The sequence below is a fragment of the Rissa tridactyla genome, chromosome 13, assembly GCF_028500815.1.
Source record: "Rissa tridactyla isolate bRisTri1 chromosome 13, bRisTri1.patW.cur.20221130, whole genome shotgun sequence".
NCBI classification, from domain to species: domain Eukaryota; kingdom Metazoa; phylum Chordata; class Aves; order Charadriiformes; family Laridae; genus Rissa; species Rissa tridactyla.
Window position 1 is genome coordinate 614,947 of NC_071478.1, and position 17,130 is coordinate 632,076.

At 49.0% G+C, this 17,130-nt stretch overlaps 1 protein-coding gene across 1 annotated transcript; it reads left to right on the forward strand.

Moving 5' to 3' along the window:
- Nucleotides 1–2,537: 2,537 nt before the first annotated feature.
- SDF2L1 (stromal cell derived factor 2 like 1) lies at nucleotides 2,538–7,184 on the forward strand. The gene is given in 4 exon segments (XM_054219157.1): nucleotides 2,538–2,662; nucleotides 2,664–2,860; nucleotides 3,602–3,798; nucleotides 5,797–7,184. Coding segments are annotated over 4 exon segments (783 nt in total). The 5' UTR covers nucleotides 2,538–2,552; the 3' UTR covers nucleotides 6,076–7,184.
- Nucleotides 7,185–17,130: the final 9,946 nt, after the last annotated feature.

Genomic DNA, 17,130 nt, shown 5'->3' on the forward strand with positions numbered 1-17,130 from the left:
GTCTGGGAAGGAACGCAGGCGATGTTACTGCAGTGTTCTCCATAAATCAAGGGCTGTCCATACCAAAAAAATGCACCGATGCTTTTTTGGGTATAGATAAGCCCAGGAGTTGCCTGCTATGTTACCTTAGTTGTCAGTCCCTGCTTTTGTCATGTAAAGCAAACAGAAAGCTAAAGCAAGTTTAACAAAGGCCAATATAAAAAGAATAATATAATATGTTGCTTTGGGCCAGCATACACCCTCTGAAACTCTCTTGTGCCACAGATTCCTCATTCCTGTATGCTAAAAGCATTTGGCACTGCCAAATCTACTAAAACCTGTGTTTCAGGGAGGGCCAGGTTATACCTACAGGTGCACCTGAGTGGAGATGGTAGGCATTTCCAAAATCCTTGAAAATTAAGTGTGCAAAAGGACTGCTGGGTTAAGTGGCTGAAGGCAGAAGGCATTCTAGTTACATTTTACGTTCTTCCCTTTCACAGAACTGTTGAATTATTTTGTTTGTGTGCATAAATAATAATGATGAGATTCCTGTCAAAAAAGCTGATGTATCCATCCAGTGTGCACCATCACATAATTTCAGAGACAAGTTTACCTGTAGCTTACAGCAGTCTACTGGAAACAATAGCGGGCCCTGTAGCATGAGGTGGCTGTTAATTGCCACGAGTGTTTGGCATTGATGGGGTTCTTTGTTGGCAACCGTTCTAACCCAATTATGTTTCTAAAGTAGGACTGAAAGGCATTGTAGGGAGCACCATGTAAATGGCAGTAAATGCACTGAGACTGAGAGACCTCCCAGAAAGACAGACAGGTGCCAGCTAAAGCCCCATATGATTGATTTTCCACGGCTAAAATGGCAACCACAGACATCTGTTTTTGCCCCGTTTATAACAACAGCAAATGTGAGCTGTTGTCTTAGAACAGCAAGGCTTCTTAGAGTGACACAGAAATATGTCATTTGACTATCAATGGGTGATCTTTTGCTTTTCTGCAAGCAAATATTGATACTTCCAGCACTAGGAAGTGAGTTTTTAGCCCTCAGAAAAACACACTGAGTCTGCGTGTGTACATGTGTGCATGTGTGACTGAATTTAGTACTCAGGCTTATTTTAATGTGGGGATGACGTTTCAGTCGGAGATTCTTCTGAGATGTAGGTACAGCTATATAAAATGGGCCAAAGCCAGCATAAAGAAAAATAACCATTCAGTGGACTGGTATCACATGGGTAGGAAAAATCCTTGCGGATCCAGGACCGATAGAAGAGATAGAGTCAGCTGAGCACCTTATGATGTTTCCACTAGCCAGTCACACTGGTGTGCTTTCTAAAGCACCCTGTAACAGACAGCACGGTGCTGCCGCTCCTTGCTGTTGCACACTCGGAACACCGTTGTTGCAAAGACTCGGGTGCCAGGGGAGGTGCCCTTCTACCCCTTCCCTTGCTGCTAAGGACGTCAAAAGCTTTTGTTCTGTTAAATTACTCTGTGTTCCTGGGAGCGTTACACGAGACTCACACCAGGCTGTGATGTGATGTACGGGTCAGTCCAGTGGGCAGTTTCAGAGGCAAAAGCTAATGGACTGTGTAGGAGTTCCCATATCCTTTGTCCGTGGTTGCTTCCTATTGATAAAGGAGACTTTTTTTTTTTTGGGGGGGGGGAGGGGCAGGAGTCCTTCATTCTTAAAAACTATGCAATGAAAGATAGTATGTATGTTAATTTATGCAGCTGTCTTATACAGAATGGAGCTTAATAATCTCTTTTTGTTACAAGAACTTCAGTGAAGAAATTGAATCACAGGTGGTGAACTTCCAGATCCAAAAGCAAAGATGTCATCACTACAGCCTAATGACACAGCAGTCATTGTTAATTCTTTGTAGAGTAGTTTTGCCCTGTCGTCAGAAGCTCTAATATAATCCAGAAATGACTGGACCAGTGGTATGTTAAGCAAGACTACCATGAATCTTCTTTGGTTTTCAACATTATGTTACATGTCTGTAAATCCCCCAAACAGGGACGCGCTGTTGCAGCTTAAGGGCCAGCACCGCAGGCAGGAGCAGACCGACACGCGCTGCCGGCCGGCTCCGAGGCAGCACTGGCCCATGGGCCCGTCTCTGCCACTTCCAGGCCCCGGGGCTGTGCCTGGGCCGCTGCGCCCGTGCCTGGGTTGACCCGGCTACTGGTTTTGTTACAGCCCGGACTACCCGTGAGACGAGACAGACCTGCCCGCGCTCCTCCGGCAGGAACGGCCTCCGGGGGATCCCTGTCGGCGCTCCCGGCGGCGCGCGGGGACATCGCCTGCTGCAGCGCCCGGCCCTGACCGCGGGAAGGCCCTCGGGTGGGGTGGCTGTGGCCTGGGGTGGGGCGCAGGGTCCCGCTGGGCGCGGCCCGGCCCAGAGCAGGGCCCAGCCCGCGGCGTCCTGAGGTGAGAGCGCCGCGCTCCGCCTCCTTGCCCGGGGGGCGCCACGCCGCTCGCTCTGGTTGGTCGCCATTTCCCCTCGGCCCAATGAGCTCCTCCTGCTGGAGGGCTCCCGGCGGTGAGGTCACTAAGCCGTGGCCCAATGCGGAAGCGAGGCCGAGCAGAGGGCGGGCGGGGATTGGCCGGGCGCGGCGCTGGCGCGGGCCGATTGGCTGGGCCCGCGGAGGCGGTGCGGAAGCGCGCTGCGCTGCGGGAGGCGGCGGCGCCCGGGCTGCGGCGCCATGCGGGGCGGCTGCCGCCTCCTCACGGTCCTGCTCCTGGCGCTGCTGCGCGGGATCTGCCGCGGCCGGGAGCCGGCGCCGGGCGCTGTTACCTGCGGCTCGGTGCTGAAGCTGCTCAACACCCGCCACAGCGTGCGGCTCCACTCGCACGAGGTCAAGTACGGCTCCGGTGAGCAGGGCCGGGCCGCGGGCGCCGCGCTGAGGGGCCGAGGAGACCTGAGGGGGCTGGAAAATGGCGGGAGCCGGGAAGCGCTGGGGGACGGGCAGCGAGGGGGGCGGGAAAATGGCGGGGGGACTTGCTGTGAGGGGGGCAGGCGATGAGGGAAGCAGGGAAATGGGGGAGGGGGGCGGCGGCGGAGGGGGACGTTAGAGCTTGGTGGGGTTCGTGTCGCTGGTGCAGAGGGAGCAGCAGGCCGGGGTGGGCTGTGGGGCACCGGAGACCGGGGAGGGGGATGCGGGGCGCGGGAGGGCGTTGCAGCTGCGCTCGGCGGTCCCGGGGGGGAGGTGACAGGGAGGCCTTGCCCCCGGCCCTGAGGCGAGCCCGGCGCTGCCCCCACAGCGCTTCCCCAGCGCCTGCTCTGGCAGCGGGGCGCCGGTTCGCCCGCGGACACGGAGAGCTCGGCAGTACTTTTGAGAAAGGCGGGATGGTGCGATCAGATTTTCTTCTCATGCGTTCACCGTGAACTATTAACAGTTTGCATCTACTAACACACGCTGTGTTTAACTTCGTCAGTCTGGAAGATTGTTAGGTACCTGCATTCCTATTGCAGTCAGTAGACGGACCGTGAGAATTAAACATCTTTTAAACCTGAAGGCATGAGAACATTAAACAAATTACTTTAGTCCTTTCAGGACTTCTTGAATTGGGGAGGTGGGTTAAGTCTCCTGTCGTTTAATTCTATCTGAACAGGAAGCGGGCAGCAGTCAGTGACTGGAGTTGAAGCTTCAGATGACGCTAACAGTTACTGGCGGATTCGTGGGAAGAGTGACGGCAGTTGCCAACGCGGAACACCGGTGAAATGTGGGCAAGCTATACGACTTACCCACGTTAACACAGGGAAAAATCTACACACTCATCACTTCCCATCACCACTCTCCAATAACCAAGTGAGTTCTTTTGAATTTTAAGCTTTTGTATAAATAGTGCATGCTTTTGACAGTATTCTCTCCAGTTTTTCATCTTTTGAAGAATCAGGCTTGGGGCCCAGCTGCCAGAAACAGTACGTGTGTGCATTTCCAGAGTTCAAGTATATGCTTTTCTGCATCTTGGAATAATGTATTTAAATTCTTGGCAATGGTAAAATGTAATGTATACTAGTATTGGTATTTCACAGTAGTTTTAACATATCTGTGTTGGTTTTTTTTATCCTGCACCATTGCTGCTGGGAAGGTTGTTCTGAAATGTTTAGCACTTTAAAGGCGTTGGAGACCGGGCACCTCCCTCAATATTATGAAGATTGCTCTAGAGCAAGGCAGCTAGTCATTAGGCATTCCTATATCCAAGTTCTTGGTGATCCAGTCTATTAGTCTTCCTTATCTTGCTATCCTTATTTTAGTTCACTATCCTTATTTATCTGTCCTCCTTCCACAGGAAAAATGAATCTGCTTTCACAGTCATATATTTATTTATCATTTTGGACATATCTAGAAGAGTGTAATTTCTAACTGTCATGAGGTCCCAGTCTTGTCCTTGGACAAATGCTTCTCCAAGATTGAAGCACTCTCTTAAAATAAATAATGCAAACTTGTTGGAAGTTTGTCGCTAGTAGTCATTTTAGTCTTCCTTCAAGGTATGTAGATAGGTCATTACATTCAAAGTTGGAAGACCTGATTCTGTAAAAAAGCTCTGTCTCTTAGTGAAGTGGCTGAAACAATCAGGTCCAGTTCTGTGTAGGGTATCTATATGATCTGGTTATTAAAACAAAAGAAGTGATGGAAAAATAGCATTTCAGAAGAATTATTTAAAGAACAGTTTGATTCTAAAACTCCCACCAGTTCGCATTTGTCAGTTTAGACAATTTTTATAACATTGTCATTAATGTAAAAATGTTCAGCACCTGTCATTGTGTGTCTTTGGTTTTGCTATGTGCCTTCAGAGTATGTAAGTGAAAGGAGTTTGCATGACTTCCCAGAGATTGGCAGGACCGTGACTTAGGACATTATTGAAATATGATGTAGATATGAACACAAATTTTTATTTCATATTCTTAACAGAAGTTGGATGTTCATATGTATTTTCAAGTATGTTGTCTGACACACTTCTTGGACCATGTAAACTTGAATTAACATGAGCCTAAAATTTTAGGTTGCTAGGTACAAACTATTGCTGATATATTTCCAAGTTGTTCATCACTTCTGGTTATCAGATTTTTAAGAATTAAAGGCTGTCTTGAGTCCTAAACAGTTTGAGCTTAGCCTCTCCAGTTTCTGAAAATGCTTGGAATTTTTTTTTGGTGTATATTGAAATCTAATCTCTAACTTTTGTTTTATCAGGAATTAATTTGCTTTAATGATGATTTCCTTTTCCTTTTCTGCTATTCAGCTATCTATGTGAAGAAAGAGCATAAACCAGAATAGTTGTTGACCCAATTGTAAGCTTGGTATAATCAAGTAAAAAAGGAATATGATTAGCTTAATAAGCTGAATTGTTGGGACATTGTGATAAAAACATACTGACAAAAACTGTTGCAATGGTAACTATGAAGATGGTCATACTGCAAAACTAAATATTTACGGTTACAAACTTTTTTGAGTGAGGAACATTTTCATCAGCATTAGTATTGTTTGTTTTGAATTTTTTCTCAGAAGGACTGTTCTGATCTCTGTGCTCAAGTCCTCTTTCATTTCACTTGTAGTGTATGTTGGGGTTTGTTGGCACTTTTTGCTCAGATTACATGTTGGAGTTTGTTGACACTTTGTGTTCAGGTTGTAGTGGTAGAAAGTTACTGCTTCTGGACTCGATGACTGGTGACAAAGCAATGCAGGAATGCTTTTTCTTCCTTCTCCATCCTTGCCTTTAAACTCTGCTGACTTTGTGGCTGATATTTTTATGTGTGTGTTGGAGGTGTTTGCTTTTTCACTTCAGGAAGTTTGTGTCTCTAACAGGAAGTAAGTGCCTTTGGTGATGATGGCGAAGGAGATGACCTCGATATATGGATTGTGCAATGCAGTGGGACTTACTGGGAGCGGGAGGATGCAGTGCGCTTCAAGCATGTGGGAACGGAGGTGTTCCTTTCGATAACGGGGGAGCAGTATGGCCATCCCATTAGAGGCCAACGGGAAGTTCATGGCATGCCTACTGCTAATCATCACAACTATTGGAAAGCAATGGAAGGAGTCTTCATCAAACCCAGTATGGACCCTGCAAAACACGATGAGCTCTGAATTGACAGAGGATCCAAAATGCTTCAGCTTACTCCAATGTTCGGAGATGCTAATCCTTGGTCTCTCATAAGTCCCGCCTTGCCTAAGAGACTGACTTTCTGTATTACTGAAGGGCATTAGTTCATTCTAGGAACGCAGCACTTCTGTGGGGAATGGCATCTGCCAGGTCCAGCCATTGAAATTTATTTGGCAAAATCCTTTCTGAATTTTCAAGCTTAATTGATGAAACTAGTTCATACATCTGTTAGTTTTTGTTGTCATTGTTTTGTTACATTTTCTCAAATTTGAAGGAAATGGAAAAACTGAATTAATACATTTCTGCAGTCCCAAGTGAAATAAAAATGTGCATTTTGTAATATTTTTCCAATTATAATTAAATATTTGGAAACTGATTTCTGCTTCTTAGTGAGAGAATGTTATTTATGAGGAGATGGAGTAAGCCTAGAAAGGGAAAAGTTGTTCTCAAATATGGTGTCTTTTGAATGGCTTGAAGTCAGTTATTCAGCCTTCCAGAAAAAAAATTGTGGTCCATTTGAAAATTGCTTCCAATGTCTTTCTTGACTTCGTTATGTACTGTATTGGAAGAGTTGAAAATATTGTGTATGTTAGAGTAAGAAGACAAAGTTTTTATTTATTCTCTTTCTCCAAGAAGTTCAAGTTTTCTGGTAATGGTGATACTGCTAATTGTCAAATGATGAGACTGCTCTGCTCTATGAACTGGTGCAGAAGGCTACTGTTTGTTTAATTAATATTAGAATTTTATAAAATTCCATGTGGTGCGAAGGAACGGTTGAATTTGACTTATGTTGTACTTGCATGTCACTCTGCAAGATCAGTATAAGAATCTAGATGAATAAATAGTGGAGCATATGCCCATGTGGGTTTTTTGTGTGTGAATCCAGAAGAAGAGGAAAAAGACTCTTTGAGAGTGGTTTGGTCCTGGATTTTTGACAGAATGGTGTGCTCTGGAGTGCTAGCAAGGAATGTTCATTGAATAAGTTATAAATTTCTGTGTTCCTCTTTCTCTGTGAAAAGGAAAAAAACTAATTCTTGAATGTGTTTGTTACATGGTGTTACGGGAAATACTGATTAAAATTCAAACTACCATACATTTTCTATTTGCTTTAAACAGAAAAGCTCACAAAATGAGAGTGAAAAGTCAGCAAATGCAGGTGTTTGTGTCTTCATGTGTAAATAGTTTACTGATTATGGTCTTAATTAGTCAATCAGTTAAAGAAGCGGGGAAACTCATTTACTGCTTTCACAGCTCTGGTCGTGCGCAGCAGTGCTGGAGTGTTGTGTTGAGAAGGTACAAGAGGCAGTTGCAGTTAAGGTTTATAAATACACCTACTGATACGTGCTCCGGAGCCTCGTGCAGCTGGGCAGGCCAGCATCGGGTTTTATTCAGGGGGTTGCTACTAGCGAAGACCTTTCATGCCCTATGGAACACGGAACCTCTGTATCAGTTGTTTGGCATACCTGATTATTTTTCTTTGAAGAAAAAGGTAAGACTGTTTTTCTATGATTCTTAGTTGCATGTGGGTATTTAAGGATTATGAGCATTTTAGGGAGTAAGTAAATAGGCTTTTGCTGTTTCATATTAGAAGTAAACTCATGTGAATATTTCCGGTTCACTGATACTCCCAACTAATTGCTATTGAAATTATAGCTATAAAGGATAACTACTTAAAAACAAAACAAACCTTCTGCATAAACAAGCTGACTTTATTAAAGAGGTATTTTCTTTTGAAGTCAGTATATGAGTAAACACAAAAAGAGTGGTAGCATTTGGCAGGAGGAAGAAACAAATTTGGCAATGAGTTCTCTGTCACTAAGAGCTGAATGCTTTATATTTAAACTGTGTGGGGTTAGTGTTGGTGCACCTGTGGAATGCTGAGTTGGCTGAGAAGGGGTAGAACTATCCCTACCTGATGTTTATCTCTGCCTGGATGTTTCTGTCCCTAGCAAAGGTATTTATCAGTCTTATTTGTTATGCTTGAGTGGGATCTCGCTGGACCTTCTTTCTCTTCTGGATTTGAGACAAATTGGTTTGGTGAGGCTAGGAAAGAACTGGCTTTTGGTTCTTATTGCTTACTTTCTGATCTCTCAGTTTTGAAAATGCTTGTACCTTATGTTCCCAAAGACCAAGCTTCCCCACACAAACGTATCTGTGAATGCCTTATTTAAATATATATTCGACAATGTTCCTGTGAACTAAGTTTCCTTCACTTTTGATTCTGACCAAAGTGTAGAAGTCATTTGTCCTTAATTTTCTGCTTGTGTGTGTCACAACAGGTTAATTTTTTCCTCAATTCTCATTACTGTAAAAGTTGTGCTGAAGGACTCTTAAAATAAGGCCAGTTGGAAAGGTCTCATGTCGTATTAAAATAATGGTTGGTACCCATAGCGTGCTAAATGCAGACTACGAAAGTCATAAGTTAATGTAGGAAGTGCAAGGGCTTATAGCTGTGAAAAATGATTGCTTGTGCAAGTGCTAACGTGCTTTCCTTTCTGTGTAACTTCTAGACTTACAAGCCTTGTAATCTTCAGAATCTGATTCAGGTGTTTGTATTTACTTTGGCTGTTTATGATTCAACTTTTTGGTCCTCCCCCTATGGCTGAGGACTAGAGACTTGGAGAATCACAGTTTTTATATTGTTGGGGTTTGTTGTTGTTTGTTTTCCATATGACTCTTATAATCTGCCTAAAGATGTTGGGACTCCTGGGTAAAACATGAAGTAGTGAGAGATGTAGGTATGAGAGTTGGCGACACTGTCTTGTTCCTTCCTTTCTCTTTATTTTAAGGTGATAAGCTGAATTTTATAATACCTCTTGTCAAAATTCTCTATATACTTCAAGGTTAAGTGAAAATTTCAAATAACTGACAGGTGCTTTCCAATTTCTTGCTCATGACTATTACAAGAACTCTTTGAAAAGGTGTGCCAATGTTGTTCCTTTAGTAAACTAGAAAGGCTTTTGGGAAAAGGATTAAGAGGGGTCCTTATTTATAGTTGTTCTTAGTGGGGAATAATTGCTAAAGACAATTTACCTACTTTAAACTTTCTACTTTGAAAAAATCTGTGAAATACTGCATTTTACACATGTATATATCTAGTTCAATGTAAAATGACAAGGAGTTCCTTAGGCATGTTCATTTTGGAGTCAAGTGTGTATACAAACACTTTTAATCTTTATTTTCTGAAGCTTTTTAAAGCTCTGTATAACTGCTCAGCATATGAGCACTTGCCACGTGTTTTGTCTTCTCAGTCAGTATGAATGAGAACTGAGTTTAGTTCTTCAAAGTGCTAGAACGGATATACTACTCATTGATTCTTCATTCTGAATGTCAAGGGTAAAGATAATAAATGAAAACATTGATTTATATTTGGGAATACTAATTGGGTATATCTGTTCTTATTAAGGTAAATTAGCATATTTTTTTAAAAAGTCAAAACAAAAAAAAGAAAAAACATTACAATCCAAACAACCCTTAACGGTGATGCTTAGTCAGCAATGTTTTTAAGTTAGTTTTGCTGAATCTTCTCTCTCTCCGGCCTCTCCTACCCCTCACTGAAGCACTGACGGTCACTGTAGATGTGCCACGTTTCACAGCTGCCCTAGGCAGAGGCTGAGCCTTAGAAATACCTCCTTCCAGCAGCAGCATCTGCTGGGTGTCTGACCCCTGGGTGGCGTGTGTGCTGGTGTTTTGGTTGGGTGCCCGCCGGCAGCTGGGGAAGTGGCTAGGAGCCCAGGAGAGATGGGCACATGCAGGGTGCCTTGAGGCTGCCTCTGCCCCCCTTACCTGCTTTTGAGTTCTCATCTGTGCCCTTCTGGTTTTGCAGTTCTCTCTTCAAATACATCTTCCTGTAATCCAGCTCTGGAGTACCATTCAAATCTCTTTGATAATTAATTGCTTCGTAACATGGCTGTTTCATCAGCTCCTTTTTGGGAACCCCGTGTGTTTGAACTTACAAGCAGCACCCATGGTTGTGTCATTAAGCTTTTTTAAGGAAACTGGTTTTTAACAAAAAGTTACCCTTAAACAGGAACAGTCAGACCTAAGGAAGTGCTTTCTTCCGGTGGTCTCCTTGGTGCTGTTCTATGGGGTGGGAAGCACAGGGCATGGTTTGCTTCATCGAGAAGGAATAAAATGTTCAGCCTCACCAACCTGGAGTTGCATTGGAAACACAAGGCAATTCAAACTTACCTTAGGGTATGTAGCATCTATTATGTATGCAAGTCACAAACAGTAATAAATTTCAGGGTCCTATGGTTATTTTAAATACTTAGAGGAATAAATATTTTATACTCTCTCCCCTCCTCTCACTGACATTCTGAGCATCTCAGTGCTCCCATGTTTATAAATACTTCAACAGGACCTCGAGTATTTATACCTAATAAGTTATTCTTACTCTATGCAAAAGACAGAACACCAGGGTTAGCTCCTCCCAATCTGTTTCCTTAACCAAACTCACAATAATTTCAGCGGTGTGGTGGAATTGACTGAGAGGTGGTCGAGCAGTTCCTCTGAAGGTAGAACTAAATTACTTTGGGTGTGTATGAGACAAGGAGGGAATATAGTGAGCACCTTAAAAGTAGACTTCAGCAGTTGCATGGTTCAACACTTCTTTCTGTTTAAATTGCTGCAAATTAAATAGATTATAAAAACCTTTTACTATATTGGGTATTGTACCACTTCTAAATTAGCATGACGTTCACAATGGGATCCTCCTGTGGCAGCTCTGATGCTCATTCAAGCTGTCTTGTGAGGGATTCAGCTGTCTTCAGTCCTTTGGGAAAATGGTTCCCTGTGTCGTTTGGGTTAGAAGCTGTATGACATCTCAAGAACACCAAACCCCCATGAAACACATTACAAATTAATCAGAGTGTGTGCAAGTTATAAAGCTGCCTGATTAGTTCCTATATGCTTTTTTATTATAAAAATAATGTGCAGGTGCTGGCTTTGCATGTCTGGAGGACTGTCGAGCTTGGACTTGGATCTGAGGCTCTTTGCTTGATCTTCGTATTTATTCCCCTAAGCTTCATTTTCTGAGTACTGATTAGTAGTAGAGGTGTGCGTGTGCTGAAAATGGAAGTATCTGGTGTGACTCGAACCACAGCTAAACATAAAGCAAAATCGGTACCCGGTTTTGTTGTTCTGCTGATGCCTTCTCGGCCCCATCCCGACCCCAGCCACTGCAGGCGCCTTCCCGCGGCTCCCTGGGTTTGCAGGTGCCCCCAGAGAGCTCTTGTCCCCGGGCGGGGGGCGGGGGGCTGCTCGGTGCTGCCCAGGAAACGGCCCCGCAGGCGACCTGCGGAGAAACTCGGGTGGGGAGAGGCGAGCGGGCCCTTCGGAGGAAAAAGGGACGAGACTGTCTTTCTCCTTACCTCCGCCTTGGAGCCTGAAGCGGGGGCGGTCCGGGGTCGGCGGTCTGCGCGGCCGGCAGCGCGGCCCGCTTCCCCGCGGGGGCGGTGGGCTGCCGTAAGCCCTCCTGCGCGGCCGTGTCTCGCGTGAAGTGCGCTCCGCCAAGTCGTGTACTGCCGCGGTATTTGGAGGGGAAGATTAAAACATCAGCGTAGGCTATAAAGCGATGCTTTAGGCTTTTCTGTCTTGCTATAGGATTGATAATAGCCGCCCTGATAAAGTGCGGCTGAGGCTGAAGTCTGTTTGCTTACACTAGACGTTTAAGGCAATTATCTGTATCATAAAATTAAATACCGGTTTCCGCTCGGTGGGAGGAGGGAAGACACAAAAGGATCGTTAAAGGCAGCTCTTTTCTCCTCCCGTCCCCTACAACAGCCCCGTTGGATTTTGTGATATCTCGACATCAAAAGCTAGAATAAAGCGATCTGTTTCTAGCCCGTGTAAGATCCGTTGCACGTCAGCGGTGATACTTCCACGAGCGCATCTTGTCCCCGGTGTCACTAACCCGGCTCTCCTCGGCGCTTGCCCGCACCGCTTCCCCTGCAGCGGGTGATTCCTTCTGGCGTCCGGATGAAAGCCAAGCTGCCACCTCCTCCGAGACCCTGCCGGTTCGCCAGTCGGCTCCTCCCCGCCGTCCTGCGGGGGTCACCTCCGCTGGCCGCCCTCGGAGGGACCGGGGGCTGGCGGGGCCAGCGCCCCTCCCTGCCGGCGCGGCTACTGCCGAGGGTTTCGTTCATTTGCCAAATGGACGTAGATTTCTCTGCAAATTCGCCCGGCAGTGCAACTTCGGTTTCTCGGCATCAGGCGCCTGCCGGTATTCCTTCATCTCTAGCGGAAAGATGATCTCGAATAGGAGCCTTTTACCATCCCGGCTACCAGCATTTGCGAGCCAGCCTCTGCTAACGGCAATCCTCGGGTGATGACAGGAGGCTTCCTCCAAAACCCGCTTTCCCGTAGCCACATTCTGCCCCTTCCCCTCGCCCCTCTCCTCTTCCCCGGCTCCTGCCTCCTCCGCCGGGAGGGCTCGTCGTCTCTGTATTCAGTCTCGCCGGCTGCGGGGGGCGCGGGGCGGGGGGTCCCACCTCGTGTGCGCAGCCCTGAGCCACGTCTGCCGCCGCCAGCCCGGGACCGGGCACCCCCGGGAGGGCTCCTGGCCGGCGGGGCGCGGCGATGCTTCGCCGCGGGGTGAACCCCAGGAGCGGGGCTGGGCCCGGCGGAGAGCGCGGGGGTCCCTTCCCGGCTGCCTCCACCCGACTCCCTCTAACCAAGGAGCGAGTTTAAAGCCCAGTAGCTCGAGAGCCCGAAAGGCTACAAACAAGAGCGTTGGGCTGGGGAATTACGGGAGAGCGGTGCCTCCTGGTGCCGGGACAACACAGCAGCGCGTCAGTACCTGCCCGGGAGAGGGAGCCGGGCGGCACACTGGCGCTCCCGGGCGCCCTGAGCGCTTGTCCCGCATCTAGGATCTCCGGAGACGCTAACTGCGTGGCTGTAGGGCTTGTGAAAAAAATTCTAGCCCTGTCCGGCTGCTTCCACTGTGAGGGAACACGCCTTTGCATCTCCGACAGTTCCCGTCCTGCTACAAAGTGATCTAGCTCGGGAGCTGGCTTCGATGGGCACACGGAGCGTGGAGTGATAAAATAACTGTATAGACACTTGTTTAATCACCGGTCTGCTTCACTTTTACCCTCCCCGCTTGTTCAAAACGGGAGGCTCGCGATTCGTGCCTGGAACATCTTACACTCTGTCGTGTGTGTTTGTGACTCCATCGCCAAAAAAAGGCTGTTGTAGCATTAAACCCGTGCGGCTAAAACAGATATCGGTAAGTGCAGAATGCGAGGCTTCTCCTGAAATTGCACCCAGGGGAGCACCATCTGCTGTCTCTCTTGCAAATATTACACTTCTTGAATGCATTACCTCTGCCGTCGCTGGGTGCGGGTGTGGAGGCAATTACTGTCGAGCTGGAGGCAATTTTCTATAAGCTGCACAGCAAAACACACTTATGTTGTGCCACACTTCCTCAGCCCTACAGATGCACGGTGGTGAGGGTAGCTCTCCGTCGAGCTTTAGAGACCAGTCTCCGGGGCAAAATAGCTTAAAATGTTAAAAATCTTTGTTTATCTCCCTATATGGCCGCTGTTTTCCCTCATGAGATGGGAAGCTGTTTAGTGTAAGTGATTAACTGAATCCTTGCTTGGAAGTCTCAGCAGTGCCTCGACAGCGGCCTCGGAGCCCCCCGGTCTCGGCTCCGGGGGTGTAAGGGCTTCGCGTCGCCCCGTAGGACGGCTGCCTGTCCTGGGGCTAAAGCCGGGCGCCGGAGGGCAGGAGGGATGCTCGGCAAGGGGTGGGGCGGTGCGGGGTGTGACCAGACCGGACAGTAGAGATGCGTTTGCTCCTTAGGGTATAGATTCTCAGCCGGGGAAAAACAACTTCCTTCCTCCCTACCCAAAAAGGAAGAGGTAATCGTGGCAGCCGGAGTGGAAGGGACACCCTCCTCCGGGAGAGCTGTGGTGGATAGTGGAGAAAAGCCTTGAAAACCCTCCTGAGACTGGAAGTTTCACAGTGCAGCGTTTATAGCTTCCTCCCAGCGGCAGGGAGCGAGCCCCGCCGGGGCGGTGTTCCCCCGCAGGGCTGAGGGATGGCGGCCCGTGTTCTGCGGGGAGCGGGATCCCGAATGTGGAAAACATCAGGACAAAGTGTCAGCGGCGGAGAAGGAGGGTTTCTAGCGCTCCCTCGGGGAAGGAGGGTTTCCGAGGCCGGCGGTCCCCAGCGGGGCAGGAGGGCGGGCGGGGGCTGCGTGGGGCAGGGGACGTGCCGTGAGAGCTGGCCGGAGGAGGGTGCTCGGCATGCTCAGCCCCCCGCCCGCCGGGCAGCCCCTGGCCGGGACCCCGCGGCGGAGCTCCCCCGGCCGCCTGCCGCGGCGCTGGCTCGCCGGGCGAAGATGCTGCCCGGCGGCGCTGGGAGGGCTGGTGCCGCGTGGGACGCCACAGGGAAAGGTGCTTTTGAAGGGAAAACAATAACGCATAACGGCTCCCCTCTTTCCAGGCTGCTTGCTGCGCTCTTCTCCGTAGGAAAGTTGCCCAGTCTAGATCGTTCTTGTCAGAAAACCACCTTGACACTAGATCATGTTTTCTTATATCTGGTGCCTTAGGAAACCGAAGGAAAATGATTATCTGTTGTTTGCTCTGAGGCACTATGGTTCATACTGAAAGAATGGCTTAATACTTAACCTAAAAAAAGATCCATCTAATAATGTGTTAGCTAAAGTCGAGGGATCTTTTGGTAGGAAGCTATGTTTAAGGTATTGGGGCTGATGACCAGCACTGTGTTCGTAGCTGCAGAACCGAGTGATCCCAAACAACGTGTCGGTACCTCTTCGTCCCACCTGGAAGAGAAAATTACAGGTTTTCTTTGTCTTGCCTGTGAGCGGGGACCCGGGGCTGGTGTCCGGGAAGCCATCAGGGAGGCGGGGTGACATGCCCTGGGCTGTCCGGATGAGCCCCTGCCCTCCCCGCTGTCCTTCCGGACCACCACCCGGTGGTGGAGGGTGGACCACCACCCTCTGCCTCTCTGCTGCGGGCCTGCTCGGAGCGGGTTAAAATGGCGACGGCCACCCTGTCCCTCGAAGGCAGCAGCTTCTGCATGGCCCTGCCCGGCTGCCCAGGGGCTCCGGGGGAGCCGGGCGCGGGAGGGAGCCGGGGCACGGCCGGAGGGAGGCTGGGTGCGCTGCCGGGAGCTAGTGCCTCTCCGGGGGCTGCGCTGGCCCCTGCTCGGCACTGCGGGGTGACAGGGGTTCCCTGCTCCTCGCAGCCTTTCTCCGCCCGCTGCTTTCCGCTTTCCCGCTCCCAGGACCGACCGGCTGCGGGTGGGAGACCCGCGGCGCTCGCTTCTGTGCGGGAAGCGCAGGGAAACCCAGCGCGGCGGCGGGGTGGCCCCGAGCCCCCCGGGCGGGGCTCCACCGGCAGCACGGTCGGAGCAGCAGCGGGCTCCCTCCAGGCGGGTCTCTCGGGGCGTTTGTGTGAATCAGTGGGTTTACAGTTCGATAGGGAAGAGCCAGCGAAGGATGTGCTTGGATTTCAGGGCTATTTTAGGCAGAAATAATCGGAAATGTGCCAAGTGAATAGCCTGAGCAATACTTACTGAACAGTCTCTTCTGCTGCGTGTCCCCCACGACCCCCTAATCTCTTTTATTGTGTGCCCCCAAGTTAACAAAAATATTTCGAGACGTCTACGTCGAGAAGTGGCTTTAGTCGACATCCACATTGCACCGCCCTGAGCCCCCCCGCGCCGTCTCTGCCAGGGCCGGTGGACGTGATTTTTTTTGCACCAGCCTCCCACGGTGGGAAGGCGGTGGTTCGGAGCCCACGTTCCCCGACGGAGGGGGTGACTCTGCATCCTCTGGCCCGGCGAGGGACGCTCCTGGGCTCGGACGCCTTCCCTGTGGAGAGCCGTGCGGACACTGCGGCGGGGGAGCTGTCAACGGGGCCCTTTCAGAGCCACGGGCCGGTGACCCCCCGGAACCCCCGTGCGATCCGCCCGCGGGGGTCGGTCTCACTCGGCAGCAGCCGTCGGGCTCGGGCGGCTGCGGTGCGCCCGTCCTCGCCGAGCTCTGGGCATGAGCCCCGGCGGTGAAACCCTGTCCGTGCCGCCGGGAGCAGAGCGGTGCCCGGGCAGAGCATCCTCCGGGGAGGCACCGCACGATTTCTTGGGCCAGAGGCAGGGCAGGCCGTTGGCTTAAACCCGCCTGCGGGGGGGCCTCCTGCCTTAGCGCCAAGAGCCGTTCAGCTGGCGGAGGGTTTAAAGACCCCTTGCCCCGCTGCTCCCTTAGACAGGGTACAAATGGAAAACAGTTCGGCTTCACCTTTCACAATTTAAATACTACCCTGATTCCCCCCTCCCCTATATAAATTCTCTCCTGCCTTTTTTTTTTTTTTTTCCTTCTTCTGTGTGTGTGTGAGAGATGTTTTTTTTGGGGGGTTGTTGGTTGGTTTGTTGTGGTTTTGTTTTTGTTTGTTTGTTTGTGGTTTTTTTCCTTGTAAACATTTACCTTTCAGTAGGGATATCTGTGTGTGAAGAGGGAAAGGAGGAGAAGGGATCGATTGTGATCAGAGAATTTGGTCAGAGATTCAACAGGGGAACACCAGAACTACCCTTTGACTTGCTCCAGATGCTGTTACAAACACCCTAAGTTGGCGTTTGGGGGTGGGCAGTGAGAAATCCTTAGCTTTGCTGGTACCTCGTGTCTGTAACGGCTTACATGTGAAGGTGGCCTCTGTGCTTATCCAGGGCTGTTGAGAGATCTCCTTTTCCTTCAGATTGGGAAGTCTTTCATTTTCTGCTTCTCTTGGAGCACAGCCTCCCTTTTGTTTGAATTTTTCAAAATAATTTAGAGGTGTGTCAAAGGTGTAACTGCTGTAAAAGGAAAACCAAGCAACCGATTTTTCTGCTGGTGGGCTATGTAAAACTGGATTGCTGTCACCCTAAACTTGTTCTGAAATATGATGGGGTTTCACAGTGGAGGAACAAACCAGTTTGTCTTCTAGCTCTATGTGATGGTGGCTTTTGTACTCAGTGTAGCTCCTATTGATTTTAATCGGGCCGACAGCCCACGTAGCAGTTCCTGGCAAAGATGT